Source organism: Trachinotus anak, unplaced genomic scaffold (assembly GCF_046630095.1).
Source record: "Trachinotus anak isolate AG129_WGS33_773 ecotype Australia unplaced genomic scaffold, CSIRO_AGI_Tana_v1 ptg000012l, whole genome shotgun sequence".
Lineage (NCBI taxonomy): Eukaryota > Metazoa > Chordata > Actinopteri > Carangiformes > Carangidae > Trachinotus > Trachinotus anak.
The window spans coordinates 20489774-20509194 of record NW_027273863.1 but is presented as its reverse complement, the minus strand read 5'-3'; the positions used below and the strand labels follow the sequence as shown (position 1 = coordinate 20509194).

The 19421-nt window shown below is 42.2% G+C and overlaps 1 protein-coding gene across 1 annotated transcript; it reads right to left on the bottom strand.

Moving 5' to 3' along the window:
- Positions 1-4527: 4527 nt before the first annotated feature.
- On the bottom strand, positions 4528-19421 carry nfatc4 (nuclear factor of activated T cells 4). The gene is made up of 13 exons (XM_071491825.1): positions 18804-19421; positions 14463-14629; positions 12781-13293; positions 12509-12684; positions 11983-12145; positions 11613-11713; positions 10702-10803; positions 9827-10014; positions 9055-9195; positions 8025-8080; positions 7724-7850; positions 6374-7096; positions 4528-4819 (listed from the first exon to the last, which is right to left on the bottom strand). The coding sequence occupies exons 1-13, from the start codon at positions 18997-18999 to the stop codon at positions 4749-4751; spliced, it is 2724 nt and encodes a 907-aa protein (XP_071347926.1). The 5' UTR covers positions 19000-19421; the 3' UTR covers positions 4528-4748.

The window sequence follows — 19421 nt, the reverse complement described above, 5'->3', positions numbered from 1 at the left end:
AGGAAGACAGAAAGTGCCAAATGCGGGATTTGAGGTTGACAATTAAATGTAATTTAAATTAAAATCCATTTTTTAAATGATCTTCAAATTAAAAATGTCAAGAAATCCATCTTTTTGCTATGACAGGTGAATGTAGATTTTACATACAAGGTGTTTGACTTTATTTTATTATCATAACCATATGGGGGTGCTGCTCTTGTGGCTGCAGATGCTTTTATGTCTGTAGGTTTGGCAGTTTTTAATAATGATAAGCTGAAGTGCTGCAGTCTCAGCCTCAAGACTTTTATTATGAAAGGCCCAAATACATTTCTAATTGTCCTGATCACTTCACAAGGAGTTTGACCTCCCTTATTTAGCAAAATGTTATTTAAATGTCTGTTGTGGCTCAGTTGTGTGCATTTTAGGTAATGCATAATATATCACATGAATCTGCTGATTCAAGCTTCAAACTTTTCCTTTAACTTTTAATGAAAAGCACTTATCTGTCTTCTTGGCCACTTAAAAGTACATTTTGGCAAGATTCAATCTCTGCTGGCATGAGGTTAGTCTGCACTGTTTTTGTTTGTTTTACACCATCTCCTGTAATATTTGCTGCTGTTATATGTGGCAAAAAGTGCTGTGGGGAGTGGTCTTCCTACTCTCCTTAAGTAACTAAATTAATTCTTGGCCTTCCCACTCTGACCCATAAAAAGAACAAAGAGTTTGAGTCATCAGCACTACAATAGCTTGATACAATCTCAAATGAAAGAGGCCACAGAAAGGACTCTGTCTCAAACATAGCATCATGTTTGCACTCTTAAAGCGGATGTGTTGTTCTCAACGCAGCCAAGAATTAAATATGGAACAACAAGCCCTTGAATGACAATACAAAGCATACAACTAATTAAAATAGACACACAGATGTGCAGCGTGCTTCACGGGGCCAAACATTCCTTCAGTGCTGATGTTTCCTCATCTTCACACAGAAACAGCTTGTAGCTCTCTGCTTGGCCTGAGTCTGATTTCTAACCTCATCTCTTCCCAAGCCACAAGTCTCAATGGCAAACAGCTGTGCAAGCTGTTCAAGTAACAAGTGAAGTACTTCTGTCGGGTTGTTTCCTAATATTCTCATTTCATTTCAACACATTTGTGTCCTCTCAACCTCACATTGACCCTGTGCTGTAATTCGCTGCTTCCAGTAGGATCTACCAATATCCACGTGTTTTAAAGAGGAACCCTCCCACTCCTACGCCACCTCTACGTGTAAAGGTCAGTTTATTCGTCATGTGGAGAACTGCTCAGTCTTTGGGGAAACCAGCTGTGGTTTGACTGGGGGTCATGTGCAGGATTATTTATACACCACTCCTAGCCCCACACATGACCTCCTGTGAAACTAGATTTTCCTTTATATTATAGTTTTTGTGCATATTCAACAAACAAGATATAACATGGTATTTTGAAAGCTATCTAGGTGCTGGAAAATCGACTTTGACTCCTTTTGGATAGAGCCAGACTAGTTGTTTCCCCCTCTCTAGCCACTGATTTAGCTCTCAGCATTAAGGTGAGTATTTTCCAAAATGTTTAATTATTCCTTTAAACCTGTCTCTAATAACATAAAAAAGTGGTGGTTTAATTTCCATAAACACTGTAGATTTTGTGTGTTGTAGTGTTTTTTTTTTTGAGATATTCATGGTCCACAAAGAATATAATGAATCCAACTTTGGTGATATTTGGTTTATGACCTGCGAGACTATGATGGTAAACATTTTACCTGCCTAACATCACTGTGTTAGCATTGCAAGCTAGTGTTAGCATTTAGCGCAAAGTACAATCATGCTACATACATACAGTATAAATATGCAAATTGATATTTTTCTAGTCTTTTGGATAATGTTAATGTAACGTTGAATGAACAGATGTAAACTTTCATCACAGATAATAATTTGAAAAAAAATTGCAATTTGTTTGAAATTAAATGTTAAATAATTGATGCTAAACTGATATAGCCTTGTTAATTTATACTATTTTATTAGTGTTAACACCCTTGGTATTTCTGCTGGTAATAGAATTAGTGATATTAGTGTTTACATCATTTATTAGCATTTTTAGTATGAGTTAGCATATCAGTGTCACTGTGTCAGAATTAGAGTTAGTACCAATATTATTGGGGCAGCATTAGGAGCAGTAACACATTATCAGTATTGTTACAGTACAACAGTATGTACACTGTATTAAGTCACATTAACAACAGGCAACACCCTGACTGCTGTGTCCTGCTTCCACATACCTCAGCGATCCTATAGTTAGCTTGTCTTCTGGGAGTCTGGCTTCCCAGTGACCGAGGCTGGGTGTAGATGTAGTGGTCTTTAAGCTCTTTATCTAACGAAGGCTTTTCCATTAAGGGTCTGCTTGGCAGCTGTTGTGTGAACCTGTATGTGTCAGTCAGGATGACTCAGAGGACTCACTGTCTGATATTTGAGATTATACCTCCCCCTGGTGAAACTCTAAGTGATTTCATGTTACAAGACTTTCCCAAATACCAATACAAGTAATTATGATGCAAGAAACAATACGGCAGGAAAAAGCCTTTGTTTTATTACTGCATCAGTTGCATCATCTGAAGTTTAGGTATGAAAAGACATTTAAAGCAGCATTTCCTTGTGAAGCAAATCTTTTAATTGAACTTTAATAGGTCACATATCATAGTTTCAAGTCAATAAAGCTATTTCCCATATTGCAAGAGGAGGGTCCAAGAGAGCCAATCAAGGAGTGAATACATTTTTAGTCATACATATTAATAGGAATATAGGATATGAAAGAATATCATGGCTCCAAATGACACTACAGTAAATGGCCAGAAGTATATACACATGCCTGTCCATGTACTTTCATGTACTCATGGGAATCTGGGGCTGTTTTTCATGGTTTGGGATTAGGCCCTTGGTTTTAATTAGGGGAAAACCTTACAACATACAATCATATTTTATAAATCACTGTTTCCAACAAAGCCAGGTCCAACACCTCTGGGATGAACTGAAATGCTGAATTCGAACCAGATCTGTCACCTACCATCGACGGCCGAATGGGAGAGAATCCCTTCAGCCTGGTTCCAAAACCTTGTGGAAAACCTTCCCAGAAGGGTAGAGGCTAATAGAGCAGTATTCAAATGACCATGGTTTTGGAGAGAGATGTTCACCACTCACACATTGTCGTAATGTTCTGGTGTCCACTTACTTTCATTGGGTGTCCACATACATTTGGCTCTATAGTGTATGTTCTTTATAAAGACTGTGTTCCCCCCGAAATTTGATCATATTAAGGAAACTATTATTTGCAGAGAGGGTGGGGGTGTATTTTGGTCGGTACTTTGTAAAAGAGCTTTCCATTCCATTATTTTTGCCACATTCACCTCTCATGAACTTTCCATGTGTAACTACCTTTCCTGAGCTGAAGCCAGACAGAAAAGAAGGAGCTGGAGCTGGAAAAGTCGGTGTCATGAAGGAGTTATGGCTACAGATTCCAACGTTAAGTTCATCTCAAAAGATGTTCAGCACTTTACACCAACTTTATCTATCCCTTACCATTAAGGCTTTTTTTTGGTCTCAAGCTCCAAACATGTCCATTTATGGTTGTGCTGAACCATATAGACCCATAAAACTGTCAAGAAAACGTATAATGCTATTTTAGCGTCTTTTTGTTAGCCCGGTGCATTTTTATTGCCTTCTCTGTTTTTCTAACAATGAAGGACTTTGGTCTATCTGTCTTGCAGCCACACTCTTTTGAGTGAAGAACGTACAAACAGGAGAAAATCGGACCTGTGAGGTTTTACAGCAGAATGAGTAATACCGCCAACAGTTGCTGATTTGGGACATTTAAGGCGCCCTGGTCTTGAGTCCCCCCAGGTGGCACTATTCTTCAAGACAAAGCTGCTCTGCTTGGAGAGGATCTAACAAACTATTCCTCACACAAACCTGTCAAAACAGCTTTAACAGTCACGGCCCGGTCATCATCCTTTCATGGGGTCAAAGTTACACAACTGTCCTTTTGTCTCAACACCTAACCTTTACACCAGCCACAGAACATCTACAGTCTAACAACAGTGATTTTTAGTTCTTGACATTTGACTTCAGAAATAATTGCCACTATTTGGCAACAAAGGATCCTAAATCCTGTTGCCTTCACTTAGAAAGTTTCCATCACATTCAGGAACTGAGCAGAGAAATACTTCTTACTGCAGGATGGATGACGTTTCTGCTTGTGCAATCCTGAAATAAAGACACTTTCAGGTTAAGAAATAACTGTCTCACCAAACAAAGAAAACATGTTTATATAGTTACATGGGATTAAAGAAAATGCTATCTCTCATTAAACCATTAATTTTTCCATTGGGTTCAAGCCTTTTTCCCTCAGTCTCTTTATCCTCCTGTATTTAGATTAAGATTAAGATAGCCTTTATTGGTCCCACAGTGGGGAAATTTGCAATTTTCTGGAGTCCCTTTGTATAAATGTTAATTATGTTTTTTTCCACAAAAGAAAAACACAATCCAAGCAGTTTCTTGTATAATTTATATTGAAAACATGTTAAAAACATTAGTTTCCCTTTATAAAACCATAACAATTACCTGTGATCATAATTACAACAGTGTCCTGGTAATCAAATTCCCCTGCCAACATCACATGTAACTGGAGCGACGCTTCTTAATACCAAGTGCACAAGGGATTTAAAATGATGCCGAATATCAAACGGGGGAAATCAGCTGCTCTTGAGCTCAGTTTGGCTGGTTGTCCATCTGTGAGCCCGACTGATAAGACTGGATGTCCTCTCCAATGAACTCTGATACTGTGGAAGGAGAAGACAGAAAATCACAGACATGTTAATCCTGCTTCATTCGTCTCTCCACCTCATACACTCAATGTCATTACATACACAAGCACTGCTGCAATGAAAGCTAATCAACCTGGAAGTGATAACCCAGGTAACAATGCTGCAAGTCGTTTTATACTCATCCATTTGGAAAGCTGCAGGCAATCTGAATAACATGTGTCCTCCAACAGAAATCCATCAGCTATTATATTCCAGTACAAATAATAAGCAACATTTTCAGAGTAGCTCCGTAAAATATATGAAGGAAAAAGTTCAGTGAGGCTGTTTTGGCTGGAGAACACATTTTTTTAAATGCTTTGCAGCCGAAATATTTTTGAATTGTCAGCTGGCTCATGTCACAATTCTTCATCGCTGAGCAGTGCAAAATGCTTGGGTGAAAGTTTTGAGGTTGCACCTGGAAAAATATGATATGTTGGCTGATACCTGCTTATATTTGCATCACGGTCCATGTCTGCCGACAAACAAGAAGCTGCAGTCCAGAGATGTCAAAGACACGTTTGAGGTAGCTACGAAACAGTGTCTCCGTTATATAGTTTCTCTGTCAAAAATATTTGGCGGTATTGGTGGCATTGGTGTCAAAGATCTAATACCGCTCAGGCTTAGAGTATTCTAATGGGCATTTGTACTATAGGGAAGAAGAAATTATAATGAAAAGAAATGAAAGATTAAAGATTTAAGAGGAGTTTGTTTTGGGACATGTTTGTTTGACCACTTGATTTCTCAGGCTCTCATCACTTTCTGTCATGGTGTTTGTTTGCCACATGCTCTCTCCACTTCAGCTCCACTCAGGCTTCACAACAATGTCCACATTTATATTTTCTGACTCCTGTAACCGGCAAAGATGGTGGAGAGTTGCTCAAATTACAGGATTAAATATGACATCTGTGACATTAAATTTCTGTACGTTCAAACTTTAACTACAGCGACGGAGCATCCAGTGTTTCACCTGTGAACTTCAATGGACCAAGCAGGTAATGTGAACCGGATGATTTCTAATGTGATGAAGTTCGATGGTGCTGGTATTGAGCACAATGACAAATATGACCTGAACTAACATTTCTTAACAGGAGAGTCTGGACAGCATCTCCACACATGGTACAACCCATCAATGAATGGAAAAAATAATATTTCAATATCGACAAAAAAAAAAAAAAAGATATATCCTAGGTTTAAAATGTGGCTTCACATATCAATAGACACTAAACTCTGACAATGTCCCGAGGCTGAATGGTTATATCACATAACTGCAATGTCCACAGTCTGATTCCTGGCCTGGTGACCTTTGCTGCATGTCCCACCTCTCTCTCTTTTCCCCTGTTTCCTTTCTCTAGACTATAAAACAACTATAAAATAAAGGTGAAATGCCCCCGAAGCTCCGTTCATACAGTAACAACTAATTCAGCCATTTTCCATCCACTAATCTTTTTACAGTCTCACCCACATCTGCCTAATTCAGCTCTTCCACCTTGTTTGCACTCCTTAACACAAAGATCAACAAATGTAACTCACCCTCTTCAAAGGTGATGTGGTGCATAGACACTGAGCTGGTAAACTCCAGGGGGCACTCGTGGATCTTGGCATCCCTCTCTCCCCCATGTCCCATCCCTAGCACCCGTCCCTGGGGGTCCCAGCCCTCGTAATGGGAGTAGGGTGCTGGGCAGATGTCCTGATAGGGGCTAGGGTTGGAGGGAGGGGAGGGACACACCTCCTGAGGATAAACAGAGTACTGGGGGTAAGGGGAAGTGGGGATGGGAGGCAGAGGGGAGGTCGAGATAGGACTGCCAGCAGGAAACGGGCTGAGGGAGGAGGAGTGGGAGGGAGAGGGCGAGGAGGACAGGTAGGGTGAGTCCAGCCACGGAGAAGGGGAAGGGGAGGGAGGCTGCGGGCCGCGGGGGTACAGAGGGGGAAGGAGCTCGGTGAAGCCCAGCTCCAGGTTCTCGAAGCTGGGGTGACGCTCGGACAGGGCTGCTCTGGACCCCCCCGGCTCCTCCACCGCAGCATCGGGTTTAGAGCAGTACTCCTCGTGGTAGCTCATGGCGGGGCAGGGAGGAGAATAGGTGGAGGGGTAGGGGGGCAGCTGGAAACCCAGACCTCGATCATCAGCCACTGGGTCGCCTCTCACATGGAACCCCCTGTCCATCCTGGGGTGACCCCCCACGGGACACACAGTCCCCCTGTCCAGGGGCAGCACAGAGGGCCGGGACAGCAGAGGGTCCTCTTCTTTAAACATAACTTCAGGGAGAAACATGGCACATGCATAATAATATCTATTAATATTAACACACTATCCACTTTGAATATTGTTTACCACCACACAACCTATTTGTCTAATCTCTTTATGAATGTTGGTTTTTAGTTTTACTGTGAAAACCTCCAACTGAACTTAATGAGGATGAGAAATATTTCCACAGATTTAATGAAGAGTGCGTATCATTTACATGTTTTATATAACTGCCAATGCAATTCCTGAATTTTGATAATAATATGAAAATGTGGATACCTTAGTATCGAAAGTAGGGAAATATCTGATCAAAGAAATATCAAACACAATGATCATATCTGACCAAGTAGTAGTTATCAATTTGGGACACTTGATTATTGTAATGTTCAATGCTACAAAAACATTTCATGCCAGTATTAAAAAGATATTGAGGTTCAATATCCAGCCCTGGACTTAATTCGTTAGAACATACAGTTCAGGATGTACAATTATCAAAAATAAATATATATGTATATATATAATCTAAATATCAGGGATGGTTGTAACACGTCTTATCTCTAATTCTGGTCACACAAACTGAACAGAGTCCACACTGAATCATAGAGTCAGAGGTGAATAAGGTGCGGATCGACACTCACTGGGGAGATACTTGAAGCAGTGAGTGCTGCTTCTTTTCCTCTTCCCGTTGGACACATAAAGACTGACCGACACGGGCCGACTGACGGACAGGTCGCTGTAGGCGGGAACTCTCACACACAACAAACACTACCAGGAGAAAGAGGTGTGGACATCACATATCAGACTGGATTCATCAGATGATTCAGATGTGTTTGCCGATTTGAATTACAACTTTATCAGTGATGGGAAGTTCATCTGTTCAGAATCAGTTATGTTTTTTGGACATTCATTTTCAGACTGACATCACACAGGCAAAATTACCTCATTGCTGTTGTCACGGTCGACGTGGGCTTCCTCCTCCCACTGTAATTTCCCATCTAATAGATAAGAACATAAGGTATAATAAATGACAAGTCTAACATAGATGCACACACACACGCACACAGTCAGCGTAGTGAATATCACAGGCAACGTCTGATATTAAAGCTTCTGTGATCTAGGTTTGTTCTGTTTGTTCCACTGACGACTGATCGAAGCCTTAAACAGAGACGTTTCAGAAGTGGAGGCCGACGTGATTCTATAAGAAGCAGCTGCTTTTTAACCGCAAGGACAAGAATAAATGAGCCCATTATTTCTCCCGCTATACACCAGAACACTTAGTGATGGGTTTATAAACCTCACTCCTCCTGTTCTTGACTAATTCAATGTTTTTCGAACCATTTCACGTCATAAAAATCTACTGACATTTGATCTAAAATCATGCTGTTGTGTATCAGCACCCTGAAATGCCTTACTATCCTCCTGAGGCACATTAAGAATCTGACTCCTAACCTACATTTCTTGTTTATTTATATGAACCCACTCATGTACAACTTCAAAACAGACTAAAAAACTGTCATCCATCCTTTTTTTCCCCTTGGTTTTCTTCTATTAAATGACTGTGACTGAGGAAAGGCTCCCTGATTCACTTCAAGTGCAGTGTGATTTCCATCTGTACAACATCTGAACGACTGACTGCTGTTAAACAGCTTTTATAGAAAGATCAAGACCAGCACACACTGTACTCAGCTGTACTGATTTACACTGAGCCACTATAAAAAAAAGAATAGAAAACAAGCTCAAAGATTGAATTCACTATTCTGCAATCAGCTGAATTATTATTACTCTAACTACTTTATATGTATATTGAGACTCAGTGATCATATCTGAGCTTTTATCTCCGGTTGTATAGCAAAACAGAATTTCTCCAGCAGCGTTAGAAATCCTTACTCGCACAACCACAACGGTTTTCTGGTAACGAGCTCAAATTTTTGTTCAGGAATCACATCTGGCCTCCTCCGTGCACACCTACCTGTCCCTCTCTCCATGAAAACGACCCTGGAGATTGGCAGGAAATTGGTGCCGCTCAGCAGAAGTTCCTCTCCACCCTCCACAGAGCAGGAAGTGAGACTGACGGACTCGATGACAGGCAGCTCCTGGGCCGAACGCTGGGCTGAGGCCGGGAGGAAGGAGTCAGGCTAGTTAAACAAGACCTTCAGTGCATGTAAATGTATCTTAACTTAAAGCCACTGTGTGCAGGAGAGCTGCAGAAACTGGCTTTAAATTAGGATAATTTATAATCAATTAACCTGTGACCAGACACACCCATTTTTGTGCACAAGCATGAAAATAATGTACCCAAAATAAAAAGGTCACTGTTCTTCAACCCTTCTGATTACAGTCATAACACAATCTCCTTTGAAAGGTTACCAACCAAAAAGTCTGAATGAGTATAAAACGTGCTGAACGAAAGTTACAGAGAAACAAACATGGAAGAAGTTTTTGCTTTGCTTATTATTCTTGCATAAAAAAAGAATGATTTTAAGGCCTTTAGTAGAGTCTTTTCTGTGCAAAACACTTTGGAGCAGTAGCCAGGTCTGTATCAACAGCTACTGCAGTGATGTGTGGATCCTAAAATGCTGTGCACAGATAGAACCAGGAGACTCAGAGCTTTCAAACAATGTATAATTTGTCAAGGCTGCGTGAAGACCGAGCCGGCTACAGACCAAAACACACCTAAAGTAGTCCTACCAAGACCAGCGCATCCCCCGCTTCCCTGAAACTGCATGTCACTGGCAACTCACAGCATTCGATGGGCATCGATGCAACCTGCAGAGCCAGGACCCGGCCAGGAGGGGCGACGGGGGGCGCTAGAGGGAGGTGGGTGCGAAAAACCAAACGAACGCGCGTGTTCTTCCTGCCAACGTCCGTCTCTCCTTTTCTCAGCTCGATGTCGGAGTTCCTCAGCTTCAGGATCCCTGCACAGTCAATGCTACAACACAGAAGGTGTTTTTAAACTGTGAACTCATCCACGGGAGGCTCAACAAGTTTCTGTCTGTCAGCAAGTGAAATCCTTCACTGGTTGGTAGGGGCTCAGTACTTTTCTCATTGGTACTAAGCAGTACTCAGTTCCTTTACTGAAGTAACAGTATTACTAATCAGGATGTACTTCTTTGTTTTATATTATCATATAAAAATAATACGAATACGTCAGTGTATGAGCAGCGTTTTATTCTTGTAGCTGCTCGATGTTGAGATAGTTTGAACTATTTTATGTATCTATTTTATGACTATTGGTTCCAAAACCATGGACCAGGCCTCTCCAAAGAGTCACAAGATAAATTGGAGCGGTCGTGAGATGATTGATGGAAAAAACAACGTTCTGCTACACAAATTTGTGTTAATATTTTTGATTTTTTTCTCTAATCTTTGCCTTTGTTGTGACATTTAAAAGTACAATGTTTCCCTCTGAAATGTTGCTGAGTAGAAGTATAAATAAAATACCTCAAACTTGTACTTAAGCACAGTAAATGTAGTTTCCACCAGGGCTTTGCAGTTGTTGTTTCGTCACATTATTCAACATTTTTAAAAGGTTTATACTGAAAACTTCCAAATGGCCTTGGAATTGGAGCCTAAGGCTGAATGACTTGTCCTGTGGGGACGTCTCTCTTCTACTCACAGTGCAGTCATGTTGTTCTCGGGGTTGAGGGGGATGTCCAGCAGTTTGGTCCCCGCCTGAACGCTCTCATGACTGGCAGTACCCACCATCTTCCCTGTCACCCTGAGGAGGGAGAAACAGCTTTTAACAGCCCTTCATTTACAGCCCTGAGATAGACGGGTGATCTGTCAGAGACGAACCCTGCTCCGGTAACAGGGGTTTAAACAATTCAGATAACTGATTAACTGACTTAAGTGATTTATTAAGCAAAACTATATTTTGTGTTTACAGCATTTTATCTGATTATTTTCTAGATTCAATTATTATTATATATTAATCAGAAAAAATAACTAATAGATTAATCAATAATGAGAATAACAGAGGAACTGATAATGAAAATATTCAACATTTGTAGACTTGAACTTGTATGTATTACATTAAATATCATATTACTTTCATGTACTTTTATTTACTATTTTATACAGTATTTGCTGCAATATTTTCACTCATTTGCTTAAAATTTAATTGAATCCTGAAAAGAGCATCTGTCTAATAATCCGTTAAAAGAAACAACTACATTCCCTCCCAGTTTGGTGAGGAAATATTTTCAAATCACATGCTGCTAATGTCCTAAATTATCCCACAGATGCCCCAAGATACAAGGAGCGAGGGGGAATAATAGCCAAGTAAAACATAAAGTGTCTCTACTTTAAAGTGATGCTCTCATCAAGAACGAGCTACACTGACACTGACCGGCGCAGAAAATCTCCTAGACCAACACAACAAGCAGCTGGTGGTAGATTATGCAATGATTACAGCCACAGTGGACACTTGATGTGCCCCGTGAATATACAGTATGTTGTGTCCCTTGAATATGAATGTGCTCGGTAATGAGTTTGATTTGAAACGAAAGGTTCAGCCCAGTTCAGTACCTGTGTATCTGATAGAAAGGATGCGGCCTGATGGATCTGTCGTCAGCTGTTCCGACGAAAACCTGAAGAGAGAGCGGCTTCCTCTCTGTGTATCCGCACAGCTGTAGAGAGAGCCTCAGCGTGAGAGATGAAATCAAACTGTGAGGAGGCCCCGCAGCAGTGAGCCACAACATGTGTCCTAAGACTTTGCTCCACTGTTACAAACACAAACCTTTCACACTAATTTTCTACCTCAGCTTGATTAGAAATCATATTAAATGCAACATTAGAGTCCGAGATTTTTTGTGTGTTTGTGTAGCAGGAGGTTTGCCTCTGACAAATCTGTATCGCCACTGTATGCCGTATGTAAATCTGCAGGTCCGTGCTTCACCTTGACGACAGGATGTCCTGTCGGCGCAGCCTTGACGGCTCCCCTGCTGCCCTCTGTCTCGTAGTGGGCTCTGTGGTGTGGACGGGGCTGCACCTCAATGCGCAGCTCATACTGGTCAAACTGGGACGGCAGCGGCCAGTCGAGTGGCGGCAGAGCATTAGACCTGCGTTGGATCAGAAAATCATGAAACTCGCAGTTGGACCCGTGAACGGTGAACACAGTCAGGGCAGAGATGCTCAACAGATGCGGATGAATAAATGCATCTGTAGAGGACCAACTAATGAGATCTACATTTAATTTACACATGTAAACATGACAGGTGCAAAACACAAAACACAAAACGCAGTCAGTATCAGACCTTAGTGATTATTAATACTGTTAAACTTTGAACTTTGAACCTAGGTTGTGTTCAAAGTGCTGATCACATCTCATCCACTTCTGCTAGACTTTTAATTGCCACAAAATCTAATGGTGGTGTGTGTGTGTGTGTGTGTGTGTGTGTGTGTGTGTGCGTGTGTGTCCTTGCCTGAACAGAGGGCTGTGGGCGCTGGCTCGGGCCCTGCCCCAGGCCAGAGCAGGGGGCACAGAGAGGTAGTCCATGCCCAGTGAGGGGGGCTCTCTCCTGGTCTGCTGGGTCTCTGGCAGCGGGCAGGGGGAGATGTGGCCTGGAGCCTGCTCCTGATCCACCTCCCTGGGAGACAACTGAAGGACAAAAAGTGAGGGTCACCACCGCGGGGCCAATCCAAAGTTTATCAAATGTTTCATGTTTTACCACAAAACCAAAACCAGCGTCTTCACCTGTTCCAATGACGTCTTCCTGGTTTTCTGTGGGATGCTGAGCTCGCAGCTGCTGGGTGGAGCTTGTGACTGAGGGGTGGAGTCTCCACCCTCCAGGTTGCACCCCTGCAGTTCCTCTGAGTAACTGCTCCTCCGTGAGGTACAGGGGGAGGCAAGGGGGGAGTTCCTGCGCTTTTTACCCCCGGGGGAGGTGGGCCTTGATGACGGCGAGAGCCCAAAATTGATGGTGGCCTCATTGAGGTCCTCCTCCTCCACCAGCAGGGAGTCGCAGCTGGAGGCGGGGCTCAGCCAGCCGCGGGAGGAGGGGCTGGAGGCAGGGCTGGGGCTGAGGGAGCCGGGGCATCTGTCACGGTAGGTAAAGGGGTCCAGCAGGGGGAGGTAAAGGCGCTCTCGGTCCCACCCACCTCCGCCGCCCATGTCCCAGTAGCTGGAAATGGTGGGTGCTGGGTCGTCTTCCGGGGAGATGGTGGTTATCTGGATGCTGGGACACTCGACCACACGAGACTCTGAAACCTGAACAGAGGATGATTCATCTCAGCTTTGTGTCTCAGTCAATAGGCAGAAAATGGCAAATATTAATGATCAACTAATTGTCCAAATTATTTAATAAGCTAACAGGCAGAATATTTGCTTTTTCTAGTTTCTCAATTGTATGGATTTGCTGCTTTCCCTTGTTTTTCAGTCTTTTTCATAGATTTGGACTCACCACAGGCTCTTTAACACTCTGAGGGACTTTTTTCTTTCTTTTTTTTTTTACTGTTTTCTAACACAGACTCAAGAATTGAGTGCAAAATAATTGATCAATGAATGAAAACGTTTATTTTCCATAATCTAAACAAGAAGTTCAAGGGACATTCTATATTTTTGGATTGATTTCCTACTTTCAAGCAATTATTTTCCCTTCATTTACAAAATCTATCACAATCACCATTTAGTTGCCTTAACATTTACATTATGATCATGAAGTAATGCAGCTGAGAACAGGAACTATTTTGAAACTACACAACTTCTGCTTGAGAGAGCCGCTGAACAGCTACATCTGTGACGCACAAACAAAACAAAACAAAACCAAAAATACTACAAAACCCACGTAATACTGGTGCTTGTCATGTTTGTCTCCAAAGTTTTATTTCACATCGACATAACATTGGACGGTGAAGGAGCTAAATGCAACAATGAAGAATGGATTTTCCTGCTTGTAATCGTGTTCCCTTACAGCAAAAATGTAACTTTGCCAAAAAATGAATAAATCAACTATATGTTCACTGGGATTAATTACTTTGAGCAAATATGAAGACTTTGGAAGCTTAAATTAGTACAGTTTGGAATAAGTGAGACAACCACAAGCCTTTGAAAGTACATATATAAGGTCTGTGGATTTCAACAAAACTGGGAAAAGCTTCACATCGCTGTTGTTTTTCGAGTGAGACAGTTTAAGAAGTGACGTCTCTGGAAATGTTTAAAGTTTACCTTCAAAGAGGTGTGCATCTCAGATTTAGCTTAGTTCTAAATTAGGGAATTTCCAGTTGTGAGTGGTGACCACTACATGAATGCAGAGTAGTTGTAGTAATTTACACATGATGATTGAGATAATTTGTGAATGTACGGAAAAAGTCCAAAAGGTGCAGAAAGATGGATAAACTTTTTAGGTTCAAACTGTCTTGAGTAAGAGGTTGTCTCACCTGTACAGAGCGTGCTGGCAGGCTCTCATAGGTCCCGCTGAACTCTCTGACCGGGGCCCTTCGTGGCGGCGGGGAATGCATGCCAGCCCGCTGACTGGCTGAGGGCGGCGGGCTGGGGATGCTGATTGAGTGTCCTGCATGAGTGGCAGCCAAGTGGTTGTCTGTAACTGAAAGTAAATAAACCTTTGATTGAGTGTGAGGAAACCATTCATTCTATATACAGCCAAGCGGTAACGCACGGCGACGTCACCCATTGGTTTGTGAACTGCCGTTTTGGAGCCTCGAGTTTGTAATTTGTCGGACACCATGTTGTTTTTTTTAAAACCAGAAGAAACCGTATTTGGATGAGAATGTGGAGCTGAGGAGGAGTGAGGGGTGGATGTGGACGAAAGTGCTGATAACCAACAGCTGCTAACGAAGAGTTTAAAGTGTGTTAATTTCCCTAATATTCACCTTGACTTCCACATGGCAACGATTTATTTCCTGGCTGCTTTCTCATTTAAAAAATGTTTACTCTTTTGTCCTTGTTCAAACACACTCTCTTTTCATATCACGTGTTGTGGGTTTTGGGGCCGGTCATGTGTCCTCCCACTGATCTTTTTTCAGAACCGCCACCAGATGACAGTTAGCTCTGAAAACCTGCCATTCTTTTACATCTGGCACGAGAAAGACTCATTAGATGTCAGTCAAAATATTGTAAACACAATTTGTGGCAAGTAAAGATTCTTTTTTTTTTATCATCAACATGCCTGCATCATTCATTACACATCAATTTTCCTTGATTTACTGCACTGTGATTGTTGCCATATGGAAAATGCATGCAAGTGGAACTTTTCCTCAGGAAGTGCACAGTTAGCGTCTTTAAAACAAGTGCTGCATATTTGTCACTTTTGATGCAAAGGAACAGTTTGACCTTTTTGGGAAAATATTTTCATAATTATATGCTTTCTTGTTGAACGTTAGATGGGACAATGAGTACCATGTTGTTACCATGCCTCTTGTTGTAAATATGAAGCTGGAGCCAGGAGACGGTTAGCTTAGCTTAGCCTAGCACAAAGGCTGGAAATGGGGGGGCCTAGCTCTGTCCAAAGATAATAATTATAATTAATTTATAATGATCCACAGACTAATCATTAATGAACACATAATTTCTTATTTAATTAATCCACACCACCAAAAAATAAAAAATGGGGGGTGGTTCCGTGCCATATTTTGAAAGATAGGAATAGTGAGTCTTTGGTCTTAATCTTTATATTGTAATTTATTTAAAGCATAAATTTGTTTTTCTGGCAAGACAGGACAATGATAAATTCCTAGAATCTGCTCAGAAATAATAAAAGTGATGATCAGAGGAGTAAAACTACAGGCATCTGTAGGAACTATGAAACAATGTAGCTTCCCTTGATACATCTCAGGGAGTTTATCCTGATATATAATAAACTTGACTAATATTAAAGTAGATTTGAGTTTAATATTTCGTACTCTCCCAATTATATGACAACAATTTACGAGTGAAGAACTATTTTAATCCATGTTTTCTGCGGTAGAGGGTGAAATAAGAATTCACCTTTAACTCTTTGCCTCACTGATGAAAATCTCATGCTGTTTACGAATCACAAACCCAAACTCTGCTGCTAATCGTGACAGTTATGAAGATGTTTTTGGGCCTTTTACAGAAAACAGTCTCAACAGAACTTCTTGGACTCCGACAAACAACCGTCCTCATGAGGACATGACCCTTCAAAACCACAGTCCTCGCCACAACATTTCCCCGGCGTGGTGTGGTCGGCCTCCACACAGAGCCAAACTACTGTTTGGCTCTGTGTAATTAGCGAGGCTCCAATTGATCCTTGGTGCACTGCAGTGGCGGCGGCCATACTGGCAAGTTTTGGGCAACGGGGCACGCACAACAGCAGCTGCCAACAAATTAAGACTTGGGGTGAAAAATCTCCTCAAATGTTTCCTGGCAACAAAAATATTTCCAAGTGATTAAAGCTGCAGTGCTGAGGCAACTATTCTGTTGGTGGATTTTTCACATGAAATAAAGATTTAGATGTTTGTGTATCGACCAGCAGAGGAATTTATGAGCCAAGAAAACTTACCCAACACTTATTGAACAAAATAAAGTTAATCTAAAGTCAAACAGATCAAGTATATGGTAATATTTTTATCACGTGCCCTGAGTTGAACCTCAGAAAAGTGATCATGAGTGGAATCTGGTCATCTATACCCCTGACAAACCCCCATATGACACTACTGGGCACAATAATGAAATTAAGGATTGTATAGATTTCCCTACTCCTGAGCAGCTATTAATTCTGATACTGGCTATAACTATTTCACCTTCTGGTCAACAGTCTGTCACATCTACAATTATGTGAAATGAAGCCTTGTTCAGACCTAAAACAGCAAGTTAATAAATGTACCTCTTGAGGCTCTCTTTTTAAAGCTATTGATGAAACAATCATTTATATGTTGGCGGACAGAGCACCAGAATTTACCAGACAGTCAGTGAAGACAATCAGTTGTCACTTGCTATTACGAAGCCTCATCTAACATGCTGAGTATAATGTGATACTTCATCCTGTGTCCTGAGTTGAACCTCTCACACGGAGCGATAATTAGATCTTCTTGTGAATCATAATAGATAAATGGGGAGTTGTGAGATGATTAACAGGCCAGGAAATCATGAAATACGTGTTTCTGCTTTTCAAAGGTTTCTCTAACCCATGCTTTTTTTTTTTTTCTCCTTGTGAATTCTTCGGTCATTTTTTCCTCTTCATCTCCTCTTCAATCTTTCCTCTTACGACAGTTTTTGAACTGATCGTTTACATGTTCAAGAGTCAGACGGGCAGAGGAGTTTCTGAGAACACATCACATCGCCTCCTCTGAGGTTGCCTCATCCATTCAGAAGAGGAGTCGCTCCAGTCGAATACACTGTCATACTTTACTGTTCGTCTCTGCAGGGGGATGTAAAATGACTACCACAGGTCGCCTGAGAGTTATTGCTCTTTTCATCCTCGAAAGTCTAACAGATCTAAAATGATACATTATTCTTTGTTCTGATTTTAGCCTCTCACAAAAAGTGATGTTTTTGATGGGAGGGTTCAGTGATCCCACAAATCTGAGGGACCATGAGATTATGCATTTCTGCAACACCAAATAATTAATTAATTAATAATTTGCTTCAATCTCCCTGTAATCTTTGTCTCTTTTTTTTTTTTTTTACGAATTAATGTTTAATTTTCCCATGAGAAGTAATTTTTTGCGAGACTGGTGTTTTAAAATTGTGTTTGTTCAGCTATAATTTACATTCTTTAAATCATGGCACGCTGCCAACTGGGTTTTTAGAGCCACGATAATCCCTGGCTTCATTTCACTTCAGATTCAAAATGAATCAAATGATGTCCATGCAGCGAGACCTAGAGACTTGGTCAGTGCACCATGTTGACAGATACACTGATTTCAGATTTCAGTATCATGAAAGAAAAGGTAACAATGCATTCATAAAGTCTACCTCTTCAGGCATCTGGAAATATCTCAAATAAATCATAACCAAATCACTGTTTAGTTCAACTGGTCACAACTGGTACAAATTGCTTTGTTTTATGTGTCACAGGCCACTGAAGGTGTGTCCCACCCCCAGGACAGAAATCTGAACAACAAGAGTAACAGGAGAGCTTAAGGAGTTGAACCAAAAAAAAAAATAATAATAATCACCTAGAGTGAATAATTGCCCTCTTGTTTGTCCTGCAGTTCATTTTCATGCCTTGGGTGTGGTAATACAACTGTATGCCAGTGTGGGCGGGAAACAAATGAGAGAGTGGATGTGAGGATATGAGGTGTGTGTGTGTGTGTGTGTGTGTGTGTGGAGTGAAAAATGGAGGGGGGGGGGGGGGGGGGGGGGGGGAGGTGTGTATGTGGTGCACAGAGGTTGCGGCTCCTTCCCAGATGGCAGCTGTTAACTCCGCTCACACGCACAGCTGATTGGAAACACATTGGGTCTGGGGCCGCACGCACACATGCACGCAAACACACGGACGCACTGAGCGGGGGGTTACGCGCACACTCACACGCATTCCGCACACAAAACAAACCCGCAACACAAATACACCCGCACTCACGTATGCTTACAGGAGCAGACACGCACGCATCGCACACGCACAAGTCACAAACACGCAAACGCGCACATGCGGGTGAGGGCCCTGGTTACAGCACACACACACACACACACACACACACACACACACACACAGAAGTTCCCATGCATTAGAAGCCTCCTCTCCTCTCTCCAGTTTGCCCCCTTTTTTTTTTTGAAACAACCGAAGAAGTGGCCCTGACCCTGGCTGCTGCAGCCGCCGGACGAGTCCAGCCGCAGCAGGGCGCCCTCGCTTTCCTCCCCGGGTCCGGAGCTCTCCGGTTCGGCTGTGCGCACCGGGGTCGGTCCCTGGCTCTGCCGCGGCGGCGGGTCCTCCTCAAACACCAGCTTGAACTCGAACTCGCCCTCCTCCCAGCCCGAGCCCGGCGCGGCCCCCATCGCCCTCCGGCAGCGGGGACAGGATACAGATTCAGTGATACGGTCTTATCTCCCTGTGTCAAATCCAGCGACTTTAACGTCTTAATGCGCCTCGACAACAAAAAAAAAAAAAAAAAAAAAAAAAAAAAAAAAGAGCTTCCCGGAGATATTCCCAAAACTTTCCCCCTACGTGCGTGCCATTGCGCGGATATTCCTCCTCCTGGAAAAGTTTAGGTGGAACTTCGGCAACTTTTCCACGATGTTTCCACACGATGAGGGCTGCTTCTTTCGCTCGGATCGCTGCAACTTCTTGCGGTCTCTAATCAAATCCTCTGTCTCCCAGTCTTTTCCGGAACACATTTCCCAGACGGAGTCGGGTCTTTCATTCCAGCTCCATCGCCATCCCCGGAGCTTCTTCCCCGTTCAAGACAGAGAGAAAGAGC